Here is an 18,937-nt window from a genome sequence, read left to right as displayed (position 1 = left end):
ATAGCATAGGGAATATAATCAGTAACCTGGTAACAATTTTGTTCAGTGATGGATGTTAGATACATTTATTGTGGTGACCTTTTTGTAATATATTTAAGTATTGAATCACTATGGTGTACATCTGAAACTAAAAAAAAATTTAAAAATTTAAAAATTATGACAAAAACAAAGAAATAGGCATGACTAGGGCCTTAAGAGTCATTCTTTTCTTTTAATTTTTTTAATTATGTTATGTTAGTCACCATACAGTACATCATGAGTCATTCTTATAAATAACTCCCTCAACTTAACTTGCTCTGCATTCCAATGTAATAAGAAATATCTGAATAAGCTGTGAGGAAGGAAGAAGGAGGCAAAAAGCACTTTTTATAGATAAGGAGCTTAAATTGTAACAGCAATCTTCGTGAAGTACTCAAGCAAGGCCGTGCTTAGATATCTCCTCCTCCAGGAAGCCCTCTCTGGTTACTACTGCTATCAGGGCTGTCCCCATCCTATTAGCTGCCCTAGCATCTTCCTTGATTATAGGTGCCCCCATGTGAAGCGTCTTGGTATTTCTCATTATTTGTCACAAACTCCAGGTAAGCAATTTGCCCTAGCAGGTGTACTCTGAACAATTACTGATGGAAGAGGACTCAGGATACTCATGAGCTCAGACAGTGTAGAGAAGTCAGGGCTCTCTAATGACAGCCCCTGTCTTCATAATGGCACTGTCCCAATCCCTTGGCACAGTGCCTGGCACATAGGAGTAACACAATTGGTGTTGGCTAAATTGATAAATGAGGACCCAAAGGGACTTGGCCAGAATGCTTAAGACCCAGAGAATGTATGACCTTGAAAGCATCTATGTATGACCTGTAAGGCCGTCTGTGCAGTTATGTAGTTGGGGAACATGGTGGCCTTGGTCAAGTCACCTCATTACCGTGTCTATAAATGTATTGTTTTGAAACTACTCTGATTAGAAGGTGCTCCATTAACACTGTAAGTAAAGTGGTTTTCTATCTAAAATTGCCTTTACTGCAAAACTTATGTCTTAACTAGGACTCTTTAAATAGAAAAGAAAGTGTTAAAAATGGAAGTAAAAGCCACACAATGAACAAAGAAAATGCCAAAACTTGATCCACAAAAGCAAAATGCCTCTGTAATTCCCATCTTCCTCATCTATAAATAGGGCTTGGGAATTCTTGAATGTAGTCAGAATATGGCAATCCATATAATTTAAAAAGAATCTGAAGTCTGTTGGAAAAACTGGAGAGGAAAGGAAAAGTTATTTGGTGGCTAGGGAAACATCTGGCATTGCTCAATTTAAAAAATTATGTTATATCTATACATACAACACATGTCACTTTCCTGGGAGACTATTTCAAAGGGAGAAAATAAAGTTACTCCCTGAATACTCGACAGTCATTTCAATTAGGCAAACATGTGATCACCAGTTCTCCAGAAGGTGAACACATTTGGGAATCAGACTCGTGATTCCCAATAGGAACTGTGAAGTCCAAAGGAGCAGGCAGTACTTTGGCCATGAGCACCCACAGTGCTCTTGGGGGGCCTGCATGACAGGCCGTGCCAGTTCCTCCTCCCTAAAGGGAGCTTTCCACCTCATCTAGATGGACTGCAGAGACTGCACAAAGCCCCCTGGAGAGCTTTACTATGTAGCTTCCTTCCCCTGATACCTCGGCACTGGGATTATTAGCTAAGCGAAGCGTCGCAGAAAACCAGCAAGGAAGTCCTTCCTTGTACTGGGACACGCTGGTCTTATTCTGAGTAAGGGCCCAAGCTGTTCTTTACAGGGATCCCTAACTACGTAAGGTGGGAAAAGCTCTACGGCTAATGGTAGTAACCTAAAGCCCAAGGGCCAATATGACGCCATCAAAGATCATCCATTCTCAGGACACTGGGGAGCATCACAAAATTTAAGCGGTACAAACAGGTACGCTGTGAAGTAAAACGCACAATTTATATTCTTTTGTAAGTCTTCAAAAATTTCTGCTGCGTATGCTCTCAAGGGACATTTCCTTATGCAGTGATTATCTGCAGAGTGCCTACATGGCACACAGCACTCTACTGGGTACAGCAAAAAGTCATCAGGGTGACAAGCAGACATGAGAGACAGAGTCAAGAAGTTCAAGGATGAGGAACTCCCTTGGTTTTTGGTGGCAACTGAGAGAAACATGGTGGAAACCCTTGTTTCCCAGACTTGGGAAATAGGCCCAGGGACTCAACAATTCTGACTATACTGCAGGGAAAAGTAGGAACAGGGAGGGTGTGCATTCTTCCAGTCAGAGACTACGAGAGGACAGTGGCTATCTATCAGGGTTCCCGGAGGCAAAGCACCCGTCATCTTCACAACATTGCGGTAGATGTTCACTGAAAAGAGACACAAAAGGCCTCCCAGAACCCTGCCAGGACCATGACGATTTCTAGCACCCGGCTGACAGAATTTCCTCCTCCCTCTGTCTAACTCCTCTCCTGTCCTCTAGGAGCTTCTCCTTCGCAGGCTACTGCTACAGTGGGAGAGAGCAAAAAGATCCAGACGTCATTAATGGAAGTGATGGCTCCGTTCCTTCCTCCCCATCAAACAGGAAGTCGTGGATGGACGGGAGACAGGGCTGGGAGGTCTCAGGGAGGCTGTTTTGACTCCTAAGCAGATGGGTGGATACCATGACAGTATCTTCTTCGGGATAAAGGCTGGAGTCATTAGCTCTGGGAGGGTTTAGCAGCATCATAGCTTGTGCACGTCTGTCTCAAAGGGGGAGCTGTGGTAGAGGACAGCTAGGTCCCAGCAACAAACGGCGCCGGCTCATTGCATGAGGCAATTTCCATGGCAGCCAGCAGCATCAGTAGTTTGATTTGCAGTTTCTTTCAGGGTAAGAAAAATGTGTATTTCTTTTCGAAACCCAGCATGATGTTACTAGTTCCTCAATCCCTCTGGGCAATGAATGAGTGGATTGTGTCACTAAAAGCAATTAGCAGGAAGCAGGGAGAACATTTTCAAAGATTGTTTACTAGCACTTAAAGAATAAACAGGAGTTAATATAAGGGTCTTTCAGTCAATTACGAGTGTTAGCACGTTAATAGCCATTTCTTCATTCCCCAAATTCAAAAACTGACAAGATGGAGACAGTTTTGTGCTTCACTGTCTCGGTCTGCCTCTGTGTGAGTGCATGTGGGTGGGTGTGCAGGCAAGCGTGTGCACGTGTGTGTGTGTGTGTGTGTGTGTGTGTGTGTCTGCAGGATCAGAGAGAAAAGCTGGTTTCAGAGCTCACAAGCCTGGTAAGAAGGTCTCCAGGGCTGATTAAAGCTATTCCCAATGTCACATAGATCATTATGGAGCTAATAACCGCTGACAATTGTAATTCTTACAGCTCTGTTTGATAGAACTTTCTGCAATGACAGAAATACTCCACAGATACTTATCCAATAGTAAGAAATGAAGTTTTAAGTTTTATTTAATTTCAAATAAATAAACCATAGGTAGCTATCTCCAACAGTACGACTGACCTGTTAGTCCTCAGCGTCAAGTCTGGAGACACATTTGGGGCTGGCCAGCAGGACTCCAGGGGGCCGAGCAAGCTGGATACCAGCTACCATTGTTTAGTGGGAAATGTTGGGTGAGTCAGTGAGGCACAGGGCACAGCAAGAATGGAGTGTTCATCGGCTCTGCGGGGGAATAAGGGGGACATCTTTGTCTTGGGTGCAATCCCCCACCCCCGTTGGCAGGTAGCTGTTGGACCAGGGGGCCCTTAGAGTCTTGTGTTTGGGAAGCAGGGGACCTTTACTAAAGTAAAATCTTAGGGCACTTGCATTCGGATTTTGGAGCTTTCCTAGGTTAACCTAAAATGTGCAATATCTTTAGCGTATCTAGGGTCTTTTTCCTGCCTAGGCTTGAAGCTTTCCAAGTCATAAAACATGAGAGACCCAGCAATGTTTTTAAGGGGAAATGTCTTCTCTGAGATGATGAGATACCAGATTGCTCTGTTGGTCCAGTAAAGAAAGACAAGGAGTATAGACAGAGACAGAGGCCATTCTGCCTTCCAAATTTTCCTCATTTCACTGGATAATCTTTAGAACGAGAGATGGTATTCTGATTCCGAATTCTGGCTCCCTGCAATCTGCTGCTTCCTTTCACAACAGAAGATGAGTCTAGAGTCCCAAATCCTTTTAAAGATAGTTTAGCCTAACTGTTGCTTTGGAATCATACAGACCTGGGCTCCCCACCAGGCCCTCACACATGAACTAAGCGTCCTCGGCCAAGCTGTAAGAACCTTAGGGATCCCTATTCTTCTTTTGTTAAGTAACATTAATTATTATCTGAGTAAAATGTATATAGAATATCTTATTTTGAGGTACTGGAAAGTGTGCTGTCCCTGAAAATCAACTGGATTTTCTTCCTCTGAAAATATGTGTGGATTTAAAAAATTAAATATATTTAATTTTTTTATTAATTTATTTATTTTAAAAAATTTCTTCTCAGTGTTCCAGAATTCATTGTTTATGCACCACATCCAGGGCTCCATGCAACACGTGCCCTCCAAAATGAGCTATGATAAGGTTTAATTAAATATTAAATGAAAATTTCAATCAAGGATAGAGGAAGAAACAGCCTGTTCTTAACAAGGGTCCATCTGGTTACTTTGCCTGAATATACCCTCGGCTCTAGGTTTTCTGAGTGCACGGAGAGACCAAGGTAAGGTAGATCACCCCTGGCAGCAGGAAGGAAGTAAGCCAGGTGCTCGGGGCATAGGCTTTGCTCACATCCAAGTTCCAAATTAAGTTTGTCGTGTTAGTGCTTAGAGAAGGGACGCTAGCCAAGAAAATGGACAATGTTTTCAATGAGAAGCAAAAGTTTCATGCTATCATTTCTAGTAACGACTCTCCAGTGTGTTACCCTGGGCTCTTATCAAGACTGTTCAACACGAAGCATTCTGAAAGTCTGTAATCTCTGAGATATAAGGAAAATAGGGAGCAGTTTCTGATCTCGCAGATTCTCACGATGGAAATAATGGCCCTACCATAGTCCACTTCTGGAATTTCATCTGAATTCAGTCCTGCAGAAGCCCAGGGGACCCAGAAGCGAAGCACTCTATGCCACTGTGAGGGAGTCTGGGCAGAAGCCTCAGGTACTCTGTGCTTGGAACAGAATGGAGTGAGGTTGGTATGTAACCTCCTTTGCCACTCTCCCACCTGCATTTAAAAACCTATACTCTGAGGATCTACAAGCTAAAATTCATGCTAAATATTACTAAGTTATGTTCGACAATGTGCAAAAGCACTGTACTGAGTGCCATAAATGCAGGATTTTGTTTAACCCTTACATACAATGGACATCATTTGACAGATGAGGAAATAGGAACATAGAGAGATCTAGTAGGCGGCCAATGGCCAGAGAGCTAGCGAGCGGGGAAGAGGGAGCTTGAATGTCATTGGAGGTGTCTCACGTGACTTACTGCCTCCAAGTTTTAATGTGGCCAGAATTCTTAGAGACCCAGATTTGCGAATGTCCACATCAGTCTAACCAAGTAGCAGAGCTGCGCGGGAGGTGGGCAGAATGACGGGTCGGTATGAACTCAGGTCTTCTAGCTAAAGGTGGTATGGCAAAAGACTGTCTGCTCCCCGCTTTCTGGTTCTGGGGCATGGAAATCTCTTTCCGCTCATCCCCCATACAGCTAATACTTAAATCGGCTCTTCTGTATGTGACTCACTGTTGAGCAAGTTTAAACGGAGGGTGGCAGCCACTCCTTCACAGTGTACTTGCTCTCTACCCTGGGAGGGCGCGTGGCTGTTCCCTTCTGAGAGCTCCTGTGGAAATGCACCTCTTTTTTTAAATTTTTTTTTTATTTTTTAGAAACATATATTTTTATCCCCAGGGGTACAGGTCTGTGAATCGCCAGGTTTACACACTTCACAGCACTCACCATAGCACATACCCTCCCCAATGTCCATAACCCCACCCCCCCTCTCCCAACCCCCCTCCCCCCAGCAACCCTCAGTTTGTTTTGTGAGATTAAGAGTCACTTATGGTTTGTCTCCCTCCCAATCCCATCTTGTTCATTTACTCTTCTCCTACCCCCTTAACCCCCCATGTTGCATCTCCTCTCCCTCATATCAAGGAGATCATATGATAGTCGTCTTTCTCCGATTGACTTATTTTGCTAAGCATGATACCCTCTAGTTCCATCCATGTTGTCGCAAATGGCAAGATTTCATTTCTTTTGATGGCTGCATAGTATTCCATTGTGTATATATACCACATCTTCTTGATCCATTCGTCTGTTGATGGACATCTAGGTTCTTTCCATAGTTTGGCTATTGTAGACATTGCTGCTATAAACATTCGGGTGCACGTGCCCCTTCGGATCACTACGTTTGTATCTTTAGGGTAAATACCCAGCAAGAAGTGCACCTCTTTTGAAGGGATTAAAATGATTTTATGAGGGCATCTGTGCAGCTCAGTCAGTTCAGTGTCTGCCTTCGGCTCAGGTCATGATCTCAGGGTCCTGGGATGGAGCCCTGTGTTGGGCTCCCTGCTCAGCGGGGGAGCCTGCTTCTCCCTCTGCCCTTTCCCCTGCTCATGCTCTCATTCACTGTCTCTCTCAAATAAATAAATAAAATCTTTTCTAAAAAATGATTTTACATCATGTCCTCCTTAATCTGTGTAAATCTAAGTGGAATGTTTCGATGGGGTGATAGGAAACCAATTTCATCACAGTTGGCTTTGAATCCCTACTTTTATGCACACAGATCTAGTCACCAGATTTTAAATCCACTTGCACAACACCAAAAGGCTTTCCTTTCTGCACTCAAAGGATGATTTTGTATTAAACACAGATGGCCAGGCTCCCTAGGGAGCTTAACTAATAAATTTATAATCTAGGTGCTAATAGTTTTTTGTTCATTAGGTAATTCCTTTTTAAAAAATGGGAAAAATTTGCAAATTATGGGCTAATACTTCTTTAGCCAAAAGACTGTCATTATTATATCTGGAAACAGAATTATTCTAGTAGAATCTTATCCATGTCAGACTAGAAAGGGAAGACTTGTGGTAAAATAGACTGGAATGTTAAGTTGAGTTCTTCGAATTACGTTCTGGAGGATTCTAGCTGGACATCAGTGGAGATGTTGGATGGTAGGTATCCATGTGCTATCTCCCCCCTCCTCTTCCCACTTCCATGTCCTTTGCCCAATGCCAAGTAAATAAAATCTTGATAAATCATCTTACAGGAGCAGTATGTCCTGACTATTGATTTTTCCAAAGGCAATGAAGAGATCAAGCACAGAATCGACTATCTGGCTAACTGAGCTAAGAGATCATCTAGTCCAATTCTCTCACTTATTAGATGGGAAATTGTAACCCTGAGAGGTCATGTGTCTGCCTAAAGGCATTCAGTTGGTCACTTAGAGTTGTGAAGCCTAGAGCCAAGTCCATTCACTCCTAGCTCATTGCTCTTTTCCTACACAGTCTCTTAGAAGAGTAGCCGCTACACTTTGTTGGAGCTTTCTGAGAGCTACGTTCGTGATCAGTTTCCCTCCTTACACTGACTTTAGGTCACAGGTATTATTATCCCATTTCTGCTGGGGAGACTGCCCACAGTCACACAACTGGTCAGGGGGAGAGGCAGGAGTGCACCTATTTCATGTGGCCCCAGGGCTCTTGTCCTTACCACCATGCCATACTATCTTCTGGAAAAGCATTCGCCCTGATCACGATGTCCCATGCAAGGAATGAGGTGAGAAGGGAAGAAACTCCTCCTTCCACTGCTCTCCCAGCACAAGCCTTTCTCAGTCCCAGCTGGAACTCAGCTCTTATTATTATTATTCTGCCCATTGTCCTCTCCCCTGAGGCCCCTTTTGAAGTTCAGTGCCATAGATTGCCATCCTCTGGGAACAACCTACACTTTTCATTTCTCAAGGAAGTTCTGCCTTTGGAAGTTCCTTAATATGATTTTTAACCGTAATACTTGAAATCATTTGAATTTACTCAACATTCAGCACAAAGCTATTAAAGTAAATGGCCAGGGGGATGGGCTCGGCATAAATACGAAATTATGTTTGTCATTAGTGGTTGAGCTCTGCGTCTGAGGACAGCGTCCACTGGTTTTCAAAAATATCTGCTGGAGTTTCTCCTGGGCCATATGTTTTTCTTGGTAGACTTGCTATCGCTTCCGCTTGATCCTGGTTATCCCTCAATCTCGTCACCTCTCCTCAGACCCTATTTTTTGGTTTTATTTTCTGTTTGTTTAGAGGACAGTATGAATCCTGAGACTTTGCAATCAGCCTGTCAACAGAAGAAAGCAATCAAAGGACTTTACTTCCCTGACTGAGAAACAGCTGGGTGTGTCTCCTGCCTACTGGAACTAGTCCATCGGCTCCCATTTTGACATGATATTGCGGGACTAAAATTCCCTGAGACAATTCAGAAGTTCTTCTTGCAAGATTATGAAAATCGATTCTATCCCACCTGGATCCAATGTTATTTATATCTCCAGAAAAAGTAATTTTCACCTAGAAGCGAATCAGTATGGGGATTTGAGCATTAGGACCATCCATGCTGGACGTTCCAAGATCAAATCCAACTGTAGAAGTAAGGACCGTAGAAAAAAATTTTAAATAAAGTAAAAATAAAATGAAAGTCAGGGCCATAGAGTAGCCGGAGTATGAATCCTTGCTCTTCCACAACTTACTTGGGCAACTTACTAAACTCCTCAGGGTGTCAGTTTCCTTATCTGTGAAGTGGGTATAATCACAGGGTTACCAGGAGGAGGAAATGCATTAAAATAAATAAAATGAGAGTCTAGTACACGGTAAGCTCTTGATACATGTTGACTGTTGTTGAACACCTACCAGCAGATTTGTGGCACTGAACAGCTCAGGTGGCTTTTCAGTTCCATAGGTCTTCTGGTAATTCTTTGATTTTCCCCTGGGTACTCATAGGCAGTCAGAACTTACTGGGAGTCAGAACTTACTTATTCCCATTCTGAGTCCAGTGCTGAAAGGCCTATCCTTAAACCAGCACCCATGGCCTGTGATTCCCCAGGGAGTGCACCACTGGTTCCCCTAGCCGGGGGAAGAGTGGTCCCAGACACACTACCTTGCCTCCGCCGGCAGTTGAGTTTCCTGAAGCAGGTCCCTTCCACGAGGCGGTTCAGGCGTTGCTGTTTGATCAGCTCCAAGATCTCTGGTTGAATCTTCTCCTTTAGCTCCCTGGGAAGGACAAACACGCATTACACAGCATGCCTTGAGAACAGCACCTGGCTAAAAGAGCCTCGTGGGCAGTTGGGGCAGAGAAGTGCAAGCTGCATCTTTCCCCAACCATCCCAATACCTCCCAAAGTGGTGTTTTAGAGAATTATTTATCAAGCGTTAGTGGATGGGGTTATCTGTTAAAACAACACTATAGATTCTCTGACATTTACAGAACATCCACCAAAGCACCAGCTGCTTCAGTGACGTTTTTCCACACCGAAGTCTCCCGAGAAATTTCTTCCCTTGTTTCACAAAGCCACAGATATGAACCCATGCAGAAATGCACTTGGCTTTGCTAAGACAATAAATCTTTGGTCACACTTCCCCCCTACAGCAGGTAAACTCCCAGAATCCAGTTGTGATCTGACCAAAGAGCACTACTGGACAGCCGCATAATTACTAATTCCACAGCAAACCACAGGACCACATTTTGGTTTCCACTGTATCACTTACAAATGGGAACAACACACCATCCCTGATTTTAGCCCACTGAGACTGGGATGATGATGGAATAGATTAGGGATTATTTGCATCCTGAGTCAGGCTAATACAATATAATTTTGTGTTAGATGCATTATGCCTTAAAGATATCAGGATAGAGCACAATGTTTTTTGAATCTCTTTTTTTCTAAGAAGATTTTATTTATTTATTTATTTATTTATTTATTTGATTGAGAGAGAGCGAGCAAGCAGGGAGAGGAGCTGGGTGAGGGACAAGCCAGCTCCTGGCTGAGCACAAGCCCAAAGCGGATCTCCATCTCATGACCCTGAGATCATGACCTGAGGTGCAATCAAGAGTCAGATGCTTAACCCACTGAGAAACGCAGGCCAAGAGCACAGTTGTTGCTATCATGTGAAATTTTATGTAGTGCCCTAGCCTTTGGGTCTAGGAAAGCTAGAGTTGTTCTAGGTGATGCTGGACAGGGAGAACCCTCAGTAGTGTTATTGATGAAAGCATAGATCTAGAACTTGGAAGTCTAGGGTTTCAATCTAGACTCTGCCCATGACATGCATTTCATGTAGCTCATCTAAGTCCAAGTTTCCCCATCTGTACATGGGAATAAGAATATTTTCTGGGTAACTGCTGTGACTCCCAGAGGAGACGGTGTGAGTGCAAGAGCTCTGTAAGCCCTGGGCAGGAATGCAAGGTTATTACTGAATTTGCTTGGCTAGTATTCTCTCTCTCCCTCAGGCCAACTCTCCATATACCCACACTTCACTGTAGTCAAGTCTTGCATGTCTGTCAGCTTCCACGTCAACTCTGGACCTGCTCTGCACTGCAGACAGCCTGTCTTCACAGGGTGGTCGGCTCCTGGGTGGGGAAGTCACTCACGCTGGGGAAGTGCTTGCTTTGTCGGGTAGAGGTACTATTTGATTTGAGCTCAGTTAACATCCCCTTCCTGCTTGCCGTCAAAACCCCCAAGTTTTGGGAAGACATATTTGTGTCATTAATAAACGGGTATTGCTATTTCTATTTTACAGGTGGGGAAGCAGCTCATAGGGGTTATGCGTAGAACCTGATCTTCTGCATATAAATTGCTTCTATTTACATGTGAGATAAAGAGAATTAAAAAGTCGCATCAAAGGATCCGGTTATCTAACGGGGTGTGCTAGTACTCTGCTAAGACATATTTTAAACTTGAAAGGTTTCAAACCTCCTGTCATTTGCTACTGTTGCAACTGAACACTCAAAAAGCACAATATGGAGACTGAGCCCTAATAATGCAGATTGGTACATTTGTACAGCTCTTCCGTGCAGACCTCCAGGGTCTCATCTCGGGCTTCCAGATCACTAAAACTATTTATTATCAGTGTTCAGCTTTGGCACAATGGACTTAATATAGTACAGCTTTGATGAACCCTGCTCTGAATAGGAGAAGAAGGTGGGGGAGATGCCAGGGCAGGCAAACGTGACAATAAATCACTGCTTCTGACTTCCAAGCCGGGGCCATGGGGCAAAGAGAATTAGATGGCACTAAGGAATAGAGAAATCACTGGAGAAAGGGTTTGGGAATTTCACTGAGTCTTAGGTTGTGATGTATCTATAAATAATCGTTTTAGTAGGCTAGAGGTGAATTATGAAAATGGAGATAAAGATGCAGGGAAGAGGACCAAAAGGAGGAAATAATTGAAAGTATTTCCGAGTCATTTTAGTCAATGATTTATGACATCTTAGTGTAAGACCCAGATGTGCCCATCATGGCACACTCCCTTATGGAAACATCTCCTGGGGACACACTACCAGAGTGAGTGAATCTGCTGCTGTAGGAGTTTCTTGTTGTGAACCCCGAAGGCCTCCAAAACATGATCGGGCAATGAGAAAAAGAGGACAACCTTTCTTTCTTCTAAGTGATTTCCTCTTCTTTCCATGCAAATGGACCCACTTGCTAGAAAATTCACTCATTGTAGGAAAACATATGTAACACCTACATGGTATGTCTGTGGTTGAGGTTGGACCTCAGCATCATGCACCATGGGCTTGCAGCTGGGAAAAGAGATTCTCAGCTTGGGTCAATGAGGTCAAGGTCATAGGTTCAATGCCTTTGTTTTGACAGATACTCTTCTAATTCCGTCTAAAGGCCTTGTAAATATATAAAAGAAGGAAGATTAATGAAGGTAGGGTAAATGAGTGTGTAAAGAGCAATTCCAGGTCCAGCATTGTTTCTGGGAGTCAATCCCAGGTCCAAGGCCAGCGAGGCCAGTGCCACACACAGAAGACAGAAGGCACCGCTATACTGGTGAGCTGCCTCCCTGGACCCATGGTCTGCCCCCCTGAGTGGTTACTCGGTGTCTGCCAAGAACAGACTTCGGCACACATTTCCTGTAAAGGCCAGACAGTAACTATTTCGGGTTCTGGGGGCCATAGCTGTCTTTGGCAAGTACTGAGATCTGCTGTAGTAGAGTGAAAGTAGTCAACATACGTAAACACACGAGTGTGGCTGTGTTCCAATAAAAGTCCAATTACAGAAACAGGCAGTGAGCTTGATTTGCCCCAAGAGCTACCTATACTTTGCCGCCTCTGATCTAGAGGTTCTGTGAAGACTTGGGGGGCTGAGAGGCAGTGTCGTTTCATGGAAATTGATCAGTCTTGACACTGGAGAGCCTCCAAATTCAGTCCTTGTATTTCTTCTGTTCTGTATATTATAGACTCATGACATTGAATACCAACTTTATGCTGACAGCTTCCCCAAATTTATATTTCTAACCTGGACCTTTCAGTTGAACTCCAAATTCATCAAACCAACTGTGAGACATGCCAGATGTGGGTGTCTCACAGACACCTCAAACTTGACAGGTCCAAAGCTGAACTCCTGACCCCCTGTCCCAACCTGCTCTCCTCCTTCTCACCTTTGGTTGTTCAGCTCCAACAATATCGTGAACTCCTCCTTGACTCCTCTCTTTCTCTTATCTAATCAATCAGGAAATACCATTGTTTCTTATTTTCAAAATCCATCTATAGTAGGGACTTCAATCACTTCAAATCATCTCGACTGAGTTATTGAAATAACTTCCTTACTGATCTCCCTGCTTCCAAACTTGCCTCCCTGGAGAATATTCCCAGTACAGTAGCAAGAGAGATCATTTAGAAACCTAAGTCAGAGCACATCAATACTCTGCTCAAAACCCTCCATTGGCTCCGCATCAAGGCCCTCCATTATCGACTCCAAGCCACTTTTCTGGACTAACTTCCTATTGCTCTCCTCCTTGCTTAGTCTTCTCTCACCACATTGAGCACCCAGACCTACTCCTAGCTCAGGGCCTTTGCACTGGTGTTTCTCTCTGCTGGACTACTCTTCTCTTAAATATACAAATAGCCTGCTCCCTTAGTCCCTTAAACATCTTAACTCAAATGTTACCATCCCAACTAGAGGGATCTACTCTGACCGCATTACTTAGGACTGCCAGCTCTCTATCTCCCTTATCCTGCTTTATATTTCCATTGTCATTATATCTTTTAACATGCTATAATCTTATTTACTATGTTTATTGTCTGTGTCTCCCACTAAAATGAAATCACTGCAGGGTGAGAATTGCGTCTGTCCTCTTCACTGCTGCATCACCAACACACAAAACAGTACCTGGTATATGTGGAAGGCATTCGATAAGTATTGGTCAAGTGCACTGAACAATGAAAACTGTAACTGACCAGATCATCCTGCTGGCACTTGCTAAGAGAAGGCCCTATGCAAAGCTTGGGCCAATCTTTAGTGAGGAGGCGGATAAGCAGGGTAGGCATTAGCCTGATTTCTGGCCTCGTTTTCACTTTTTCTTTCTCACTATACTTCTACTGTACCTTCTGAGATAAGGCAAGGCATATAAAAATACATTTATAGGGTGAGTTTTACCATTGACACATCAACAGTGTGACAACATGTCCCATTCCGGTTATCAGCTAATAATAAGAGGGACCATTTCTCTGAGTGGATATTATGTGCCAGCATATATGCTAAGTGCTTTTCAGGCATTACATCACTGAATCTTCCTAACTGCACAATGATGTGGACACTTTAATCACCTTCTTTCTTAGACCTTAGAAAAACAGGCTTCGAATGGGTTATGTGACTTGTCTAAAGAGCCGCATTTCTAAGTAGTGGCCTTGGAGTCGGATCCCAGATGGATTAGTAGCTCCCTGGGTGTGGATTTTCTACCTTTTGCTATTATGCTTCCTTGGTGTTTACCCTTGCATCTCTCCTTTCCCTCCACAGTGTAGTGTTAAATGACCTGTTTTTGGACTATTCAAGCTTCTTATATCCATTAACTCAGATTAATTGTGTGGCGGGACTTATCTCCCCTGCAAAGTCATGCTAAGTGGCAAGTAACAAATATCTCCTCTCGGAAATACTCAGTCAAGAGCTAAGAAATACAACACAGCTTCTTCAACCCACTGAATGGTCTCCCCAAATATTTGCTCACACAGAGTGTGCATTTTTCTCCTCAGGAAACATAAACGGTTTATAGTAACGAACCATGTGTCTCAAAGGATCTCTGGGGGACTTAAGTTGGCCACCGAGCTGTGTGCGGCAGACACAGAGGGAGCCGGGCCGTGGAGAGAGCGCTACGGGGGTCAAGAGGCAGGTGAGGGCATAGGCAGCAGGGCTCCACACTAGCAGTCAAGCCCCAGCCAAGTCATTGTCCCAGTCTGCTAACTTGAACTAGATATTTAACTGGATGACCTTAATCTCGAATATACTAACTCCCGAGCCTGGGAAAGAAGTGTGTCCCATGTGCTCTCATGACAACCCCCACCTGTGTCTCCTCCACCCTAGCCCAGTCTGGGCTAACTCTCCTCCCCCAATTTTACAACCTAGAACAGTTGGGGGGTGGGGCAGTCAAGTGTCCCTGGCTGTCTGTCTGTCCGCAGCACAGGGCCTGGGAGGCAGGAGTCGCTCCAGACGTATTTATTAAATAATGAGTGAACGAATGCAAACCGTCATATGTGGGCTATCCCCTTCTCTCTGCTGACATGGGTCTGTCCTGTGAGCTGTGTAGGCAGCCTTTAGGCTTCATCCAATCCCACCAAGAGTTCATCTCCAGCAGGTCACTCTAACAGACAAAACATCACTGGACAAGCAGCTGGAGGCTGGCTCCCACCTGCCCATTTCGGAGGCTGGGATAATGATCAGGTTGGCTCATGGCCTCCCCTTTAAATGCTATAGTTTCTGACAAGCTTTTATTGCAACTACGGCAAGGCCTCCAGTGAGCCGTGCTGCTTTTTGGGCCCCTGGCCGAGTGACAACGCAGGGACCTAGAGAAGATCTCCTTTATATTTGCACTGCTTCTCTTCCCGTCATAAGTGCAAACGTAAGAGCTTCTTATAATCAAGGGAGAACGTCGGAACGTCATGGGAAGAGCCTTAGGAAATAAAGATATGAAGCCAAAACAGAAGCAGAGTGTTCACACTTCACGTGCAGTTAACATTCTTACTTAGAATAAAGTCATGGTCAAACATTAATTTGGGATCCATCAGCCTTGACTGAAGTGGTTCCTCAAGTCTCCCTTTAGGTTTTAAGAACTGCTGTCAAAAGCATAATGAAGCCTCTGTGTGTTTGCCCATCTGCTGAAACAAGCCTCTGGAAAGCCAGCATCTTGGGGCTATACACCCCGTGATGGGACGAGGCACCGCTGTTCCTCTCTGCAGGAAAGAAACTGCATCTCTGAGGAGTCAAGCATCTATTGGAAGGGCTTTCTCTTAGGTATTCCTAGCTGTACCTCCCGGCTGAGGACCAAGGCCTGGCAGTGCCTGCTGTAGAGCTGGCTGGCCATCAGTGCAAGTCCGATTGAGGTCTCACCATGGTGGGAGCCAAGGATGCCCAGGGAGCCTGTCTGCCCCCAGCTGCCCAGCTTCACCCCACTCAAGTCTGTGCTTGCACTCCGCTGCCACTGACGGTGCTTGCCAGGGCCCGGGAGCAGGCACGCAGCAGGGAGCTGCAGACCTGTGAACTTCTTTAAACTTCAGCTTACTCTTGCACTTCACAGAGGAGCTCTGCTGGGCTGGACAAAGCGTGAGCTGAGGGATCCGTGGGCTGGAGTTCACGTCCTGGTGCCTCCCATCTCTGGACTTTTCCTGCTTCTTGAATGGGAATAAGACCTACCTTCTTCGCACGCATGGGAGGGCATGAAACAGCAGGAGGGGCTGCTTTGCAAATTGCCAACCATTCGAAATGTCAGCATATAAGAGTAAAGGACAGAAGGAGGGGCAGAAAGAAAAGAATCTGAAACAGAGAGGGAGTTCGTGTCGTGAGGACAGCTGTGTTGTACGTCGGCTTTGTACGGAAGTTCACAGCCATGTGCAGTCTTCTGTGGGAGGAATGAGAATGCCTGTCACACACGCTCCTTACCTTCACCTCTGTGCCTGTTTCCTTCCCTATCAATGATAAGGGTACCAGAACTGACCTAGCCCTTAGAAAAGGACAAGGGAAGATAAATAGGATAGTTCTAAGAAAAGACGGAGCAAACCATACAGTCTTCGTGTTGGAGGTTCAGAACATCCTAAAGATGGAGACAGGTGAAATGATGACTGTCGCAAGTGACACCTACTGCAAAGTCCTATAAGGGGACCTGGTGCTCTCAACCTCGGGCCTGCAGGCTGATAGTGACGGGGGCGATGCAAGGTGCTCTGGGGTGACGTAAAGCCTATAGATGGGGCAGGGACAAGTGAATCTCTCTCTTCCGCTCCATCTCTCTTCCTTCCACTCACTACTTGAATGTGTCTGAATGACCAGCGGGCCTTGCTCTGGCTGGGCAGAACATCTTGCCACTCAAAGGCAGGCACCAAGAAATACCTTTCTGGGCAAAAATTAATCCCAAGTGTTAGGAAAGTCCCCCCCACTTTTCAGCTACAAGTTCTCAGGGCACTCCTCCAAAACCAGGCCACTTCCTGGCTTAGGTCCTGCTGCTGGGACCTGTCCCCGCCATCCCCTCAGCTGCCTCTATGCCGACTTCCTCAGGGAGCTGCTGAGACTTCATGAACTGAACTGAGGTCTTCCGGAGTGTCTTTTGTTGGCCTTCTGTAAATGAGCTCACAACACAGCCCACTGCACTGTGTGTGATCGGCCTTCAGACCAGAGATGGTGGGTCAGAGCCTCTGAGGAGATAGAGCTCAGGGGTTACTTACAAAATCGGGCGAGACTGGAAATCTTCCTGGTTCATCCTCTCAGACTGGCGGATTTTCAGGATCTCAGTGTAACTCAGGTTCTGCAGTTTGCACTTGAACTGGTCCAGGGAGCTAGGCTTGGTTGTAAGAGCTCTCATAACCTGCTCCTTCACCACCTGCATTACCTGTAGATGAAAGGAAGACCATAACTTTCCTGGGGGGTTGCCCTTGCCCATTTGGAAAGATCTAGAGTGAACGGCTCCCTGTCTCTCTGTTCCTTACCCCCGAATCCCTTCCCCTGCGCTCTCTGCCCAAGCCTTGAGAGTGCTTTTCCAAAGAGTAAACAACCGCAATGTACACCTTCACTCTCTCTTGTGCTCCTAGAACCACAAGGAAGGAGATGGACTGATGAACTTGGAACTGGAGTTGGGGGGCAGGCCTGGCTAGGGGAGTGCTCCATTGGCTCAACATATTATGGGACTACTGCCAAAACTGACGCTACAAATAATGCAAACTTCAAAAGCGAAAGAAGTCCAAGCAACAGCTAGGAGTCTGCGTCACCGCCATTTTTTCCCGAAGAAGATCACTGAGACACAATTAACTGTGGAGGTCTGGTTGTTACTGGCTCAAACAAACGTGAAATGATACCCACACTCACGCCTCGGAGAACGCTCTCCCCGTGTAGTGAAGGCCTGAGTGTTCACATACACAAGGGATCAGAAACTGTGCACGTGCTGTTGCCTTCTTGGGCCAGGCACTAAAAAGGAGGCCTTTTAAATAGAACAGACATATCCCATTGGAAGCTTCAAGAAAAAAAGAATATGGTAATGTGTTGCCTAAGGACAGGTCCACCCCATAAGGAGGCAATTAACATTGCCTCTATTAATGTGGATTCGTCTTCATCAGAATTTATAAAGCAGGAAAAGACCAGAAAACACACAGAGGCATCCAAGGGACGGGTAGTAATCTTCCTGCCTTTTTTTTTTTTTTTTTAATCTTCCACTGCAGAGGAGAATAATAATTGTTACCACTGAGAGAGGTATGTACGGTGGGCCTGATACTATGGTGGAAGCTTTATGTCTGTTCCCTCTCTTAATCCACTCAAATCTAGGAGTTAGATGTGGTCATCATTCTTTTTACATATGAAGAAACAGAGGCCTTGAAATGTCAAGTAACTAGTTCAGGATGTTATGGCTGGTTGGTAGGTGAATGCGCTGGGATTCGAGCATGGCTCCATGGTCAATCATGCCACCGTGATGCCATGGTCAATCATGACCCCATGCCACTTGGGGTCACTTTTAGAGATAAAGAGGCTGAGATTTAAGATTGAGGACTGACCCAAGGTCACACATCTCTAGCTGAGTTCTATGACACTGAGTACCCCCCATGATAGATCTACTTTAATCAAGGATGTGTGTGCCCTGCTTGCTCTGTGCAGGGGTGGTTACTGTGTGAAGACAGAAAGGCAACTGTCCTCTTGTCCTCTGATTCATGGGAGTTTCGAAGACCCGGGTCCTTCAGTCTAACTGCGCTGGCTGCCAGCTTGCCATAAGCCAGATAGTACTCATAGAAGCAATTAATAAAGAGTTGCTTGAGGAGCATTAGCTGTGAAGTCAATACAACAAACATCACTGAGTGCTTACAATGTGTCTATACTGGGTGAAGCACTAGGAATTCAAGGGTGAATAAGGTATGGCCCTTGCCTTCTGTAAACTGGTGGTCTAATAAGAGAGCCAGACATGGGACATAAGCAATGATCATGACAACAGAAGAGTGGACGTGATAGAGAAGACGGACTGGTGGCCTTTCGTGGCAGGTGGGAAGGCATTTCAGAGAAGACATCGTAAGGGTTTTGCAAGGAGAATGAGTATTCAGTGCTGTGGGATGAGATGAATAACCTGCACAGGAGCCCTCATTAACCCCGTTGAGCCTGGGCTGCCTCTGAATTGGGACCAGTTACATAAGCGTCGTTTCCTGCCCCCAGCATAATGGCATCAGGGAAAATTTCCAGTTGACCTTCCACATGATCTGCTTCCTTTTTTCACACAAGTTTAATGCTAAATTTGGGATGCTTGACAAATTTTGAAATTGTGACCATCTT

General features: G+C 45.1%; 1 protein-coding gene across 11 annotated transcripts in view; it reads right to left on the bottom strand.

Annotated features, from left to right (window-relative positions):
* ELMO1 (engulfment and cell motility 1) overlaps positions 1 to 18,937 on the bottom strand; it is a 521,237-nt gene that overhangs the window by 22,770 nt on the left and 479,530 nt on the right. For all 11 annotated transcript variants that reach the window (XM_032871418.1, XM_032871458.1, XM_032871410.1 and 8 more), the window contains 2 exons: positions 16,858 to 17,021; positions 9,089 to 9,201 (listed from right to left, as the gene is read on the bottom strand). In XM_032871418.1, the coding sequence (XP_032727309.1) occupies positions 9,089 to 9,201; positions 16,858 to 17,021 (277 nt within the window). The remainder of the gene's footprint in view (positions 1 to 9,088; positions 9,202 to 16,857; positions 17,022 to 18,937) is intronic.

Source organism: Lontra canadensis, unplaced genomic scaffold (assembly GCF_010015895.1).
Source record: "Lontra canadensis isolate GAN:19392208 unplaced genomic scaffold, GSC_riverotter_1.0 scaffold2, whole genome shotgun sequence".
Lineage (NCBI taxonomy): Eukaryota > Metazoa > Chordata > Mammalia > Carnivora > Mustelidae > Lontra > Lontra canadensis.
Note: the sequence above shows the minus strand (reverse complement) of the source record. Positions and strands in the feature narration are given on the sequence as shown.